Genomic DNA, 12452 nt, shown 5'->3' with positions numbered 1-12452 from the left:
GTGGTTAATTCTATCAGCCTACTGCCCGAACCTGGAGGTTGAGATTGTTTACAGAATGATGCATCTTGAAATACAATCTGAGTTCTCTAATAGTCATTTGTTTTTTCCCAATTAGACTTCTAATCAAGCACATCTGTATTCCTTTACAGCTGTCTTTTTATTAGCTGTTATAATGAAACATCAGTAACAAATCTTCTACCTCAACTCCTGGACATTCTGAAGCATCTAACTTTGATTTACAAAGACCACTGAACCCAGTTATTCTGTTTTCAGGGAAATGACAGGGCACAATAGATGTCTTTGTACCATCTTGTCAAAAGGATGAAGCATTAATACTATGATTCAGATATTGGTGTGCCATCCAGGCACTGGGTATCTGGCATTATGACAGGTTTGCTAATGATTCCTGATGTGAGTGCCACGAAGAAAAAAATTGTGAATAGCCTCAGGATAGCACTTGAGAAATACTGTTTTTCTTTAAGTACTAAGTCTACATGATCCCATCAAATGAAAGCTTTGAAAAGAAAAAGACCCTCTTTTGATAATTTCTTATTTTTTCTACTCCTTTCTGCTAGAAAGGTTCACCTTACTGTGCTCTTCCTGATACATGACTTTTAAAGGAAAAAATTGGTAATTTTGTTGTGTTTTTTCTAGAATGTGATTTTCAAATAGAGATTTTAGTATTCTATAGCTTATCAGTTGAGCATTTTAGTTCAAAATAAATGGTTGGAATTTAACCTTACTATGGGGAAAATACTATCAATACTTATTAACAATAAAGAACTAAAGGAAATACCTACACAAGTAGTGTCAGCTTTTACATAGAACTTTTCAAGTTTTTTGTCATTCTGCTCCACTAGGTCAGGCTTCTTTTTCCACAAATGACCTTTGAAGGTCACAGATTTTGAAAGTATGGTTTCTAGTTTTTAAAAGTTTTTCTCATCGTAGTAGTAGATTTTCCTTGTAGAAAATTTGAAAATTCAGAACCATGAAGATAGAAGTTTTTAAAAATCACCCAATAAATATACCTGCAAAAATATTTAAGTGTTGCTAACTGTTTAATAAGTATGAGTTTATGTATGACCCTTACATTTAAAAAATTGCATATTCTCAGATACATACAGTTTTGGGGGTCACACTGAATGTTCTGTTTTGTGCCCTGCTTTTTTCACTTAAAATACCTTATGAGCATTTGACTACATTGTTATAATCAAGACATTACTTTTAATAGTGATGCTTAATGAAAGGATTTTTGTGACGATTATAGTAAAAATGTTTTTCTCGGATGAATTCCATTTAAAACTCTTATCAGTATAGTAATCACATTATCAAGTGTCTTTTTGGTTGGATAACCAACAAGGTCCTACTGTATAGTACAGGGAACTCTGCTCAATGTTATGTGGCAGCCTAGATGGGAGGAGAGTTTAGGGGAGAATGGATACATGTGTATGTATGGCTGAGTCCTTCAGCTGTCCACCTGAAATCATCACAGCATTGTTAATCGGCCATACTACTCCAATACAAAATAAAAGGTTTAATTTTCAAAAAGTATCATTTTGGAGTGTTTAAAGAATGTTTACCCAGTGCTGTGCTGGGTGTCTTGGAGGACAGATACATAAATGAAGGAAGCTTCACACAAGCTTAAGATCCACCGAGGGAGGCCAACATGTACCCCACTGTTTGTAGCAAGAACCAGCAGGGAGGAGAGGGGAAAACAAGAGCTCCTTAATGTGGACCTCAGGGTTCTGTCTGGGTGTTGGCTTCAAAGAGTAGGTGAACAGATGGTCAACGTGCAGGCCTTTTGCTCTAACCATATTTATATGTGCACAATGCTGTGGGGCTCCAGGTGGAGTAGATACAAAACTGAAACCAGTAGGGGAAAGAGTTGGATCTGGAGGTTAGAAGGGTAGGACATGATGCCTCAGAAGTAAGAAGAAATATTGACACAACAGCATTTTCCTCTGGGCCACCAACTTTTTATTTATAACTCAGATCCCTGGCCATGCATCAGAATTTTTTTAGAGAAATGATTGTTATTTGGAAATACATTCTACACAGAAATCCTTGTTTTACTTAAACAAAAAATTTAAGCAAAAACACTGAAAAAAAATTTTTTTTTCAGAAAAGAATATAGCATTATAATGGGTTTTATTTATACATAATGTGAATATAATGAAGCAATTTCAATGCTGTATAATGTTGAATTCTACAGGTTGTAAATAGTGTTTGACTTTTGGGCTTCCCTGGTGGCTCAAGTGGTAAGTATCCACCTGCAATGCAGGAGACCTGGATTCTATCCTGATTGGGAAGATCCCCTGGAGGAGGGCATGGCAGCTCACTCCGATATTCTTGCCTGGAGAATCCCCATGGACAGAGGAACTAGGGATGAGTATATTTAGTTTGGTGTAGTTAGGGATTTTTCAGATATATAGACTACCTAAACCAAAGAGCGGAGAAGTTGATGGCACCCCACTCCAGTACTCTTGCCTGGAAAATCCCATAGATGGAGGAGCCTGGTAGGCTGCAGTCCATGGGATCGAGAAGAGTTGGACGCGGCTGAGCGACTTCACTTCACTTTTCACTTTCATGCATTGGGGAAGGAAATGGCAACCTACTGCAGTGTTCTTGCCTGGAGAATCCCAGGGACGGGGGAGCCTGGTGGGCTGCCGTCTATGGGGTCACACAGAGTCGGACACAACTGAAGTGACTTAGCAGCAGCAGCAGCAAACCAAAGAGTTCTTTCTTTAGCTGTGCTCCCGGTTCTTCTGATGGTAAATGCATTAAAAATAATAATCAAGGAAGGAAGGAAAGAAAGGGAGGGAGAAAAGAAAACTTTTCTAGGGTGTGCTGGGCAAGAACCAAGTGTGCAGCGGCAAACTTGACGTTAAACTGTCAGTGATGTAGGACCCAGGGCAGTAGATGAATTCTGACCAATGTGTTTATGAGGACTGCTTCCAGGAGCCAGTGGAGAATGGACATTCCCATTTTAATGTGTACTCCTGCCCTAGCTTGTAATACAAAGAATGTGACCTCCAGCAGACAAAGACAAAACTGTATCTTCTCATTTACATGTAGAATGTAATAGAGATGGAAACTCATATTCTCATAGAAATAAAGAGCAGAATGGTGGTTTTCAGGGGCTGGATATAGGGAAAATGGGGAGATGTTGGTCAAAGGGTACAAACATACAGCCCTAAGGTGGCTAAGTGGAGAAGGCAATGGCACCCCACTCCAGTACTCTTGCCTGGAAAATCCCATGGACGGAGGAGCCTGGTAGGCTGCAGTCCATGGGGTCGCTAGGATTTGGACACGACTGAGCGACTTCACTTTCACTTTTCACTTTCATGCATTGGAGAAGGAAATGGCAACCCACTCCAGTGTTCTTGCCTGGAGAATCCCAGGGACGGGGAAGCCTGGTGGGCTGCCGTCTATGGGGTCACACACGACTGAAGCGACTTAGCAGCAGCAGCAGCAAGGTCTCTAAGTTCTGGGGTTTTAATGTACAGCGTGATGACTGTAATACCAGATTACATGTCAAAGTTGTTATCTTATCACTGTAGACTCATTAAATGGTAAGTATGTGAGAAAGTGGGGTTGCAGACTAACCTTGTTATGGTCGTTGTCTAGCAATATATACATGCATCAGGTTTCGCAGGTGGTGCTAGTGGTAAAGAACCTGCCTGCCAGTGCAGAAGATATAAGAGACGTGGGTTTTATCCCTCGGTTGGAAAGATCCCCTGGAGGAGGTCATGGCAACCCACTCCAGTATTCTCACCTGGAGAATCCCGTGGACAGAAGAGCCTGGTGGGCTACAGTCCATAGGGTTGAAAAGAGTCAGACATGACTGAAGTGACTTGGTGCCCATATGCATGCATCAGATGGTCACATGTATACCTTAAACTTACATATATGTCAATAGTATCTTAAAAGGCTGAGGAAAAAAAGAATGTGCCCTCTGTGAGTGGGAAACTTTTTCCTAACTACTGAGGTAGAAGCAGGTTCTGCAGAAGACAGCAACACTGCTTGATCTCGTCAGTCTGTGTTTTTTCATACTATAACTCAGAAGGGTTCTGAAAACGGGCCAGAACACTGAAGTGGTTCAGGAGAGGTTCTCCAGAAGATTTAGAGCTTTTCAAATTTGGGACAGAATAAGAATTTAGTTATACAAATTATTTTAAAAATGCATTAGGTTCCACTTGCCTGTAATGAGAGTGGCATACTTAAACAGTTATATTGGTAAGGATCACCCAAGTTTATAATTTTGAATATGCTCTTACAGAAAATAGAAATAACAAGGTGGCATTTGGACGCAAGTATGAAATGTAGATGTGGCCAGTAAGAATACATCTGCAAGTTGTTGGCTTTAGCAATTATGAAGGGCCTAGGTGTCATACCTGAGTTAGTTGGAGTTCTTTTAAGTTATTGTTACAAGGTTCTAGTCAACCCGCTGGCCCTTGGAACTCTTGTCTCAGCTTGTGTGAACTCTTCCTCACTTTCTAAGAACCAGCTATACTGGATTTCTCTCAGTTCCTGTCAGCACTGTGTTCTTTCCCACCTCAAGTAAATGCCTTCACATGTACCACTCACTCTACCAACACCCCCCTCCTTTTTTAAAATTTAGTCGTCTCCTCTTTATCCTTCGGTTTTCAGCCCCAGTGCAATTCTTCAGTGACATCTTTGGAGATTCCCTAGACTTAGGATCTAGGCTCTAGATTCCCACAGTGGCTCAGCCATAATGCTCTCACGTCTGAAATTTCTTTCTCAGTGTTCATCATCCCTGTGAGACTTTTAGTTCCTTTGGGTGCACTCTCATTCACTGCCTTACCCCTAAGAGCTTCAGGAAATCCCAGGGCTCAGTAAATCTTTTTTTTTTACACAATAAATGTGTCTGTTTTAGGAAAAGTGAGCTCTTATGAAAGATGGTCTTCTAAGCTTGTATTCTTATATCTTTATACAAGAGGAAAAATTCAGCAAAAGATAGGTAGGTAGGTGGATGAATGGAAAAAAGGGAGGGAGAGAGGTATTCTAGCACAGTGCTTATTGTTCAGATTCTAGAGCCACCTTCACTGGGTTCAGATCCCAGGTTGGCTACTTCCAGTGATATAACCTTGGCCAAGTCACTTCTCTATAGACCTCAGCTCCCTACCTATAAAATAGTAATAATAATAATATTACCTTAAAATTTTCATGAGGCCTAAGTGAAAATGAATAGCATATATGTGAAAGTGAGAGTTGCTCAGTCATATCCAGTTCTTTGTGACCCATAGTCTACACAGTCCATGGAATTCTCCAGGCCAGAATACTGAAGTGGATAGCCGTTCCCTTCTCCAGGGGATCTTCCCAACCCAGGGACTGAACCCAGGGCTCCTGCATTGCAGGTGGATTCTTTACCAGCTGAGCCACCAGGGAAGCATATATGTACAATATAATAATTATCATTATAAAATAGCAGTCCTGGTCATCATTGTTCTCTATTTCTCATTTTCTTTTCATTCTTACATCTTCTATTCAGAAAAAGCATAAAAAGGGTTTGGGTTTTTTTCCCCCCACCTCTAGACTTGCTATCCCTGGTGGAACTAGAAGACAGTAGACTTTTAAAAATTTAGCCTCATTTTGTATTTCAGGATAGCTAGATACCATTTTATGAACACATTTAAACACATTAACAAAGAAAATAATTTGAGGAATTGGCATTAAAAACTATCATTAAAACTTACTTTTAAAGACATGGAGCTTGCTGTATCAGTGAAGAATTTATTTTAGCATTTTAAGAGTGTCCAAATAAGGTTAATTTCATTATTTAAGAAGCACAGTTTGAAATAAAGTTTTGTATAGACTATTGAACACTCTATTAGTTGAGTATTCTAAAATTTCATGTATTTGATGGTGGAGAACGTGAAATAAACAATAAAAAATATAAAATTAAGCTGATTCACACATTCTATGTGCTTGATCCTGGGATTAAATCTGTAAAACCACGGCTTTCCCCTTAAGATAGTTGACAAACTTCTATGTTTAATAACTGTATAAGATATTTTTAAATAACTTTTGTGCTATAGAACGTATTTTACTATGAAATATATAGATACTGATTCTCTAGAGAAGATTACAGTTTCACAAACAAGTGGACTGCAGTTTGGCTTATTTTGTCTTAGAAAATGCCTGACTTTAACCAAGGATCCAGTTTGGAATTAAGCTTATATGTGTCTTTTTCATTGATTTCATAGAGCTTAGGAGGTAGAGGAAGCAATGAAATGCTTTGCTCTTGAATCTGGGTCTAATGGGAAATGACTACTGAGTAACATCATTTGTGTTGAGCTAGTTGGATTGAACTGTTTGGAGAATTTCACCAGGCTATCTTACAGTCATCATAGTAAAGAGGAAGAGTGGGACATGGTTATGCCCGTACTTTGCTTCTGAGGAAAACAGATTTTTTTTTTTTTTTAAGTTTATGGCATCTATAGGTGTGATTCGAAGACTAGCAATTTCTAAAAGATAAGTTATATGATGAAATTCTTATAGGTACAAAGAATGTTCTGAGCAGCTCAAGATTTTAAAAAGATGTATATGATTAATAATTAGATGGAACACATAATCACATTTGTAGAGTGCTAAGTAGACCAAGAAACATTGAAGAATTTCCTGAATTGCCAAAGCTCACAAGGAGTTTAGATACTTTGGAGAGCTCAAAGAGCTTTTAATTTTGTGTTTGGAGCAAGAGCAATGAGAAGGAACAGATAGGCTTACTGTGAGAAGAGGTTATTGTTAGTTCTTTATAGGCAGAAATCAGTTCTATGTGATTCTACTTTGTGTCTGTAGTCTAGAACTGGAAGAATTACTTTCCAACAGTAAAAGATAAACAACTTCAAGTGAGGAAAACTAAATTTTAGCAAGATGAAGAGATCATGAACATATCATTCACTTTAAATGAAACTAAATTTTCAAGACATAGTTGAGTTGCCCTCCCAGGAGTTAAAGGGACTCTCAGATGTGATCTCAGGGTTATTGTCAGTATTCTTTATGAAACCATGAATGTGGGAAGTACCAAGAGACTGAAGTGAGACAAATGTTCCAGTTTCCAAAAAGGCGTAGATTGTGAAAATGCAAGTCTACTTCCCCGACTTTAAGCTCTGACAACATTTGAAGAGATTGTAAACAATAAAATTAATAAAATATTGGAAGTGTTTAGAGAAGAATGGGAAGATCTCCATGAATCAACTCAAATATATAAGAAATAGACCTGCCAAACTGACCTCATTTCTTTCTTCTTTTCAGTTGTATAATTACTACTGGATTAGACAGTAGTAAAGACTTCTCATATCTTGACTTTGGCAAGTGATTGACAAAGTCTCCTAGACAATATTTATGGAAAAGACAGTAAGATGTTGGCAATTGAATTGGTTTACAGCTGCTTGCATGGCCTATGCCAGCATGCCACAGTGTTTACCTAAATAATAACCAATGACTCTATACAATGATTCCTTAAAGAGTGAAGAAAGTGAAAGTGAAAGTCACTCAGTCGTGTCTTTGGAATTTCATTCCAAAGACAGTCCATGGAATTCTCCAGGCCAAAATATTGGAGTGGGTAGCCTTTCCCTTCTCCAAGTGATCTTCCCAACCCAGGGATCAAACCCAGATCTCCCGGATAGTGAGCATATTCTTAACCAGCTGAGCCACAAGGGAAGAAGCCCGAGAATACTGGAGTGGGTAGCCTATCCCTTCTCCAGCGGATCCTCCCAACCCAGGAATTGAACCAGGGTCTTCTGCATTGCAGGCGGATTCTTTACCAACTGAGCTATCAGGGAAGCCCCCTAAAGAGTAATGGTAGTGAATATTAAATGGCATACATTCAGAAAGTATGAATTTGAGTCATGAGTTCTTTTGATTATGGATTTATTCATGTGATTTGAGAGTTCAGTTATAGACTTTTCCTCTCCTAAGCTGTATTTGTAAGATTTATAGATCTGTTTTTAAGTTTCATAAATCAATTTGACTTATAAATCACTTAAAAGTCAAAGAATAGTCTTAGCACTTTGAAGCAAAGGCTGAGTAAAAGTGCAGTTATGAACAATCTTTTTTTCTCATTTGTTTAACTGCATTAATCCCAAATAGATGTTTTTTATACTCCTGAAATGTCAAGTAAAAAACAAAGGCAGAAGTTCATATACAATTCAGTAATATAGATAATCTCTCCATTGTCTCTGTGAGCTAATGTTTCTGTTGGCTTTGTGCTAATTCCATAGTCACCTGCCTATTTAGGATATTTGTACTTTAAAAAAACAAAACAAAACAAATTTCCTGGAACTACATCAAAGAGGGAAGCATAATATTCCATCCCCTTAACAAAAGTTTTTTTGGTTTCTTGAAATAAGGACATTCACGATGACTGCTATATCCAATATATTTTATTATTAATTGTTATTAATTTTAAAGAATGCCAATCTGTATAATTTGTTAATCTTTTATCATTGACATTTTACTGATGTTTGTAATATTTTTTCCCAACATCAGAGAAGTGTGATGACATCTTTGAATAGTTTTCATACTTTAAATAAAATATCCCATTTATGAAATTGTACTTTACCCTTTTCTTTGCAACTGTTCATCCCAGTGTTGCGTCCAGAGTCCCCATAGAAGTTGAGGGTGAAGATTAGGAAGCAGTTCTTACTCTGGTAAATCTAGGTGTCATTCTTTAACTCTTTCTGCTTTACAGATTCTCTCAGTCTTAAGATCTTGTGGGCCCTTGAAACAGGAATTGAATTCATTTCCCCTGTTGAGAGCCCCTCATGCTGTAATTTGTGATTGATAATTTTTATTATGGTTTTGTCTTTAATTACATCTAATTCAATGGCTGTTGTTTTTATAGATTGGTAGATTAAAACTCAATGTGAGTTTTTAGCATTTTATAGTTATCTCTCTGAGTCATGCCATATTTTACAGTAAAGCTTCAAAAACTTTTTTAAACCTTGAATTTAAAAAATGTTTACTCAGATTGTCTTCTTTAATAAAACAGGCATTATCCTTTATCTAGATTAAATCTATTTTTGAAAATATGTTGGATAGCAGGTTTTGAAGTCTATATAATTTATTTTAGGTTGAAAAAACTGATTCGTTCTCTGTCTAGTCAAAACCCTAGCCAAACCCCCACAAACATCACTAAACACTTTCAAGCACTTATGTAACAATCCACCAAAGCTTTTGTATAGTGATTATTGCAATGTGATCAAAACAGTTTTTACCTAGTTTTAAAATATTTAATAAACTCGTAATTGGGTATGGTTTTGTTCAATAAGCAATGTGACTGTAGAGTACTGATTATGAATTGGGTTTTTCTTCTACCCAGCAATGACTAAGTACTATAATTTAAAAAACGAAATAATATGAACCCATCTGAATTGGACTTTGGCTGGTGGGGCCACTAAATGTCCTGAGAGAAGCAGCCTCAGAGCACAGATTGTTCAGTGTTATCCTTGTAAACACCCTTCAGGTTTTCTTCTTTGATCGCAAGGTTTCCCCCTTCCTCGGTATCTATTTTTAACAATGCAAAACAGGGACTTTTTGGTTTGTGTTTATTAGTTTAGAACATGAATGTTATCTCCAAACTTTAGAAGCATTCTGATATTCTGCTTATTTTAGTACTCTCTCATACAGGTTATGTATATTTATTTATGTGAGAAAAGAGAGAATTAGAAATGCTATGTTATGAAATAACAGTTGAAAGAATGAACCGATCTGTAGTAACCTTGTGAATTATCTAATTTGGCCATGACTATATTGTTTGAAGTAAAGTGTATATTTTAATCAACCAGTCATTTCTTATTCAGTAACATAATCTGTTTTGTTTTAGCATTGCTCTTTTTGAGTTACTGAAATTTTATCTAATGAAAAGTGTTTGTATTGCTTTGTTAATCATTTTAAATTCAACCATTATTACAAATTCACTGTTGCCAGATTTCTGCAGCTCCCTATTTTTCTGCTAATATTTCTTTGATACTCCTAATATTATTCTTTTTAATCTCCTATTTTCCCCACAAATAAGGAAGAAACCTTTCATTCTTACTCATTTATGTGGTATCTAAGAGTCAGACAGATGGACAGAGAATGCCTGTTGCATCTAGTGACAGGCAGAAGGTTCTGAATAGGACCCATTTGGCCTATCAGAGATGAGAAAGATGGACTTGTGGACGGAACATAGTTTGAGAGGAGCAAGGGTGGGTGAGTTTGGGTTCGAGATCATCAGAGCTAGAACATGTAGGGCTTGCTAGGTCCTGTTTAGAAGTTTGAATTATATTCCAAGAGTAGCAAGAAGTCATTAGGTGGCTCTAAACAGAGTAGCGATTATCTGACTTACGTTTTAAAATCTCATTCTGGCTTCTTTGGGAATGGTGGAACCAGGAAGGAACCAAAAATGGGTACAGGGGAATGAATTAGAAGGCTTTTGCAGAATTCCAGGTGAGAAATCATGGTGGATTAGCTTAGGGTGGTAGCAATGGAAATAGAGAGAAGTAGGCAGTTACGGGATATGTGTTGGAGGGAGAACTGACAAAAATGGCTAATTAATTGCATTGAGGGATAGAAGTAAAAAGAAGAAATTGAGGCTGACTTCTAGGTTTGGGGCTTGTTCTACTGGATTGTTGTTCTTGTTGTTCAGTGGACTGCAGCACGCCAGGCTTCCCTGTCCCTCACCATCTCCCAGAGTTTGCCCCAGTTCATGTCCATTGAATCAGTGATGCCATCCAGCCATCTCATCCTCTGTCACCTTCTCCTCCTTCTGCCTTCAATCTTTCCCAGCATCACAGTCTTTTTCAGTTAATCAGCTGTTTGCATGAGGTGGCCAGAGTATTGGAGCTTCAGCTTCAGCAGGATTGTGGTAATTTTCTAAGACAGAGGAGGTGATTTTCTAAGATTAGAGGAGAGAAATGTAATGGGAGAGGATAGAATTAAGAGTTCCATTTTGGTCATCTGAAATTTGAGGTGCTTATTTATCTGCAATATAGATGAAGGAGTTTGATGCATTTGGAGTCTGGTGGAGTTAGGTCAGGGATAGAGACGTGATAAGAATTTGAAACTTACCTCTTTATGGATTGTGCTTAAAGTCATGGGATTGAATGAAATTACCTTGGATATTTGTCATACTCTCTGACCTATACCTCCTCCCTCTCTTGCCATGTAAAATTATGCCCACATTGTATATTACAGGTGTGTATTTTAATTATAGTACCTACAATAGTTTGGTATAGTTATGTTATTTTGAGTTAAATACTCTGATTTCTTTTATCCTATTTATGGCTAAATGGTTTAAGGGTAATCATTAACTAGCATTGATATTTAACTGGAGACCTAACAGTTATTTATTTTGTCTTGTGTTTTTTGTTGTTGTTGTTGTAGGCAAAGTCATTAATAAAGATTTGCGACATTACCTGAGTCTTCAGTTTCAGAAAGGATCAATTGACCATAAACTGCAGCAAGTGATCAGAGATAATCTCTACTTGAGAACCATTCCATGTAAGTATAAGATAGAGTCAAAGAAATGTGGCCAAGATATCTTTATTTAATCAAATACCTAGAAATAACTCTCTAGAGAATCTCATATGAAATTGTGAAGATTAAGTTGGGGCACTGGAATGAAACAAAAATTAGATAAAGAGAAAATTTTTCAGAGGACTTTCAAGGGTTTGGTTTTTAAAAATAGAAAAACAAGCAGATTCTATATTGTGACTTAAAAAAAATTCATTAGACTTTAAGAATTTAATGATATAAATGTACATGTTGCTAACTAGATTTTTTCCCCCTATAAATCAATTTCTAAAACCTGTGCAGTTAAGACTTTTTTGCTCTCCATGCTTGAATACTGAGAACAAACATTTTATATTAATTATTAGGATATTATTGATTTTAAAATCTGCCCTTTCCCCAAAGGAAAACAGGAGGAAGCGTGCAGTGGCTGCCGCCTTTGAATTTTTACCTAGATGTTGGTGTATCCATTCCAGTTTTAATAGTTTCCATAGGGGCTGATTGTTGTTGTAATTGTGTTTTTGGCTTTTTTTTTTTAAGCACATAATAAATCATGTAAACTTGGTTTAATTAGTGTAGGTCTGGGGAAGAAGAAAAGCAGTAAACAATAAAAGGGCCTAAGGACATTCTGATTTGTTTTACTTCTCAGTATATTTGTAACTCCTTGTGGATACTAGCTTTTACACCGTCTCTGTAATTCTTTATATCTTTATCTTGTTATTTAATCTTACACAATGTCCAGTTCATCACCAAGCCTTCCTAATTATGCTTCTGAAATACCTATCTCTCTGCACTAGACTCTCCCTCTTTCTTACTTAGACTTTAAACAACAACAACAAAAATTTGCCGTTGAGTTCAGTTCAGTTGCTCAGTCGTGTCTAGCTCTTTGTGACCCCATGAATCGCAGCACGCCAGGCCTCCCTGTCCATCACCAACTC

The 12452-nt window shown here is 37.2% G+C and overlaps 1 protein-coding gene across 2 annotated transcripts in view; it reads left to right on the top strand.

Moving 5' to 3' along the window:
- The window catches only part of MAGI3 (membrane associated guanylate kinase, WW and PDZ domain containing 3), a 252719-nt gene that overhangs the window by 129967 nt on the left and 110300 nt on the right, over positions 1-12452 (top strand). For both annotated transcript variants that reach the window (XM_040231001.1, XM_040231000.1), the window contains exon 2: positions 11389-11505. In XM_040231001.1, coding sequence (XP_040086935.1) covers positions 11389-11505 — 117 coding nt within the window. The remainder of the gene's footprint in view (positions 1-11388; positions 11506-12452) is intronic.

Source organism: Oryx dammah, unplaced genomic scaffold (genome assembly GCF_014754425.2).
Source record: "Oryx dammah isolate SB20612 unplaced genomic scaffold, SCBI_Odam_1.1 HiC_scaffold_28, whole genome shotgun sequence".
Lineage (NCBI taxonomy): Eukaryota > Metazoa > Chordata > Mammalia > Artiodactyla > Bovidae > Oryx > Oryx dammah.
The sequence above is the reverse complement of the archived record's forward strand: the minus strand, read 5'-3'. Positions and strand labels throughout refer to the sequence as shown.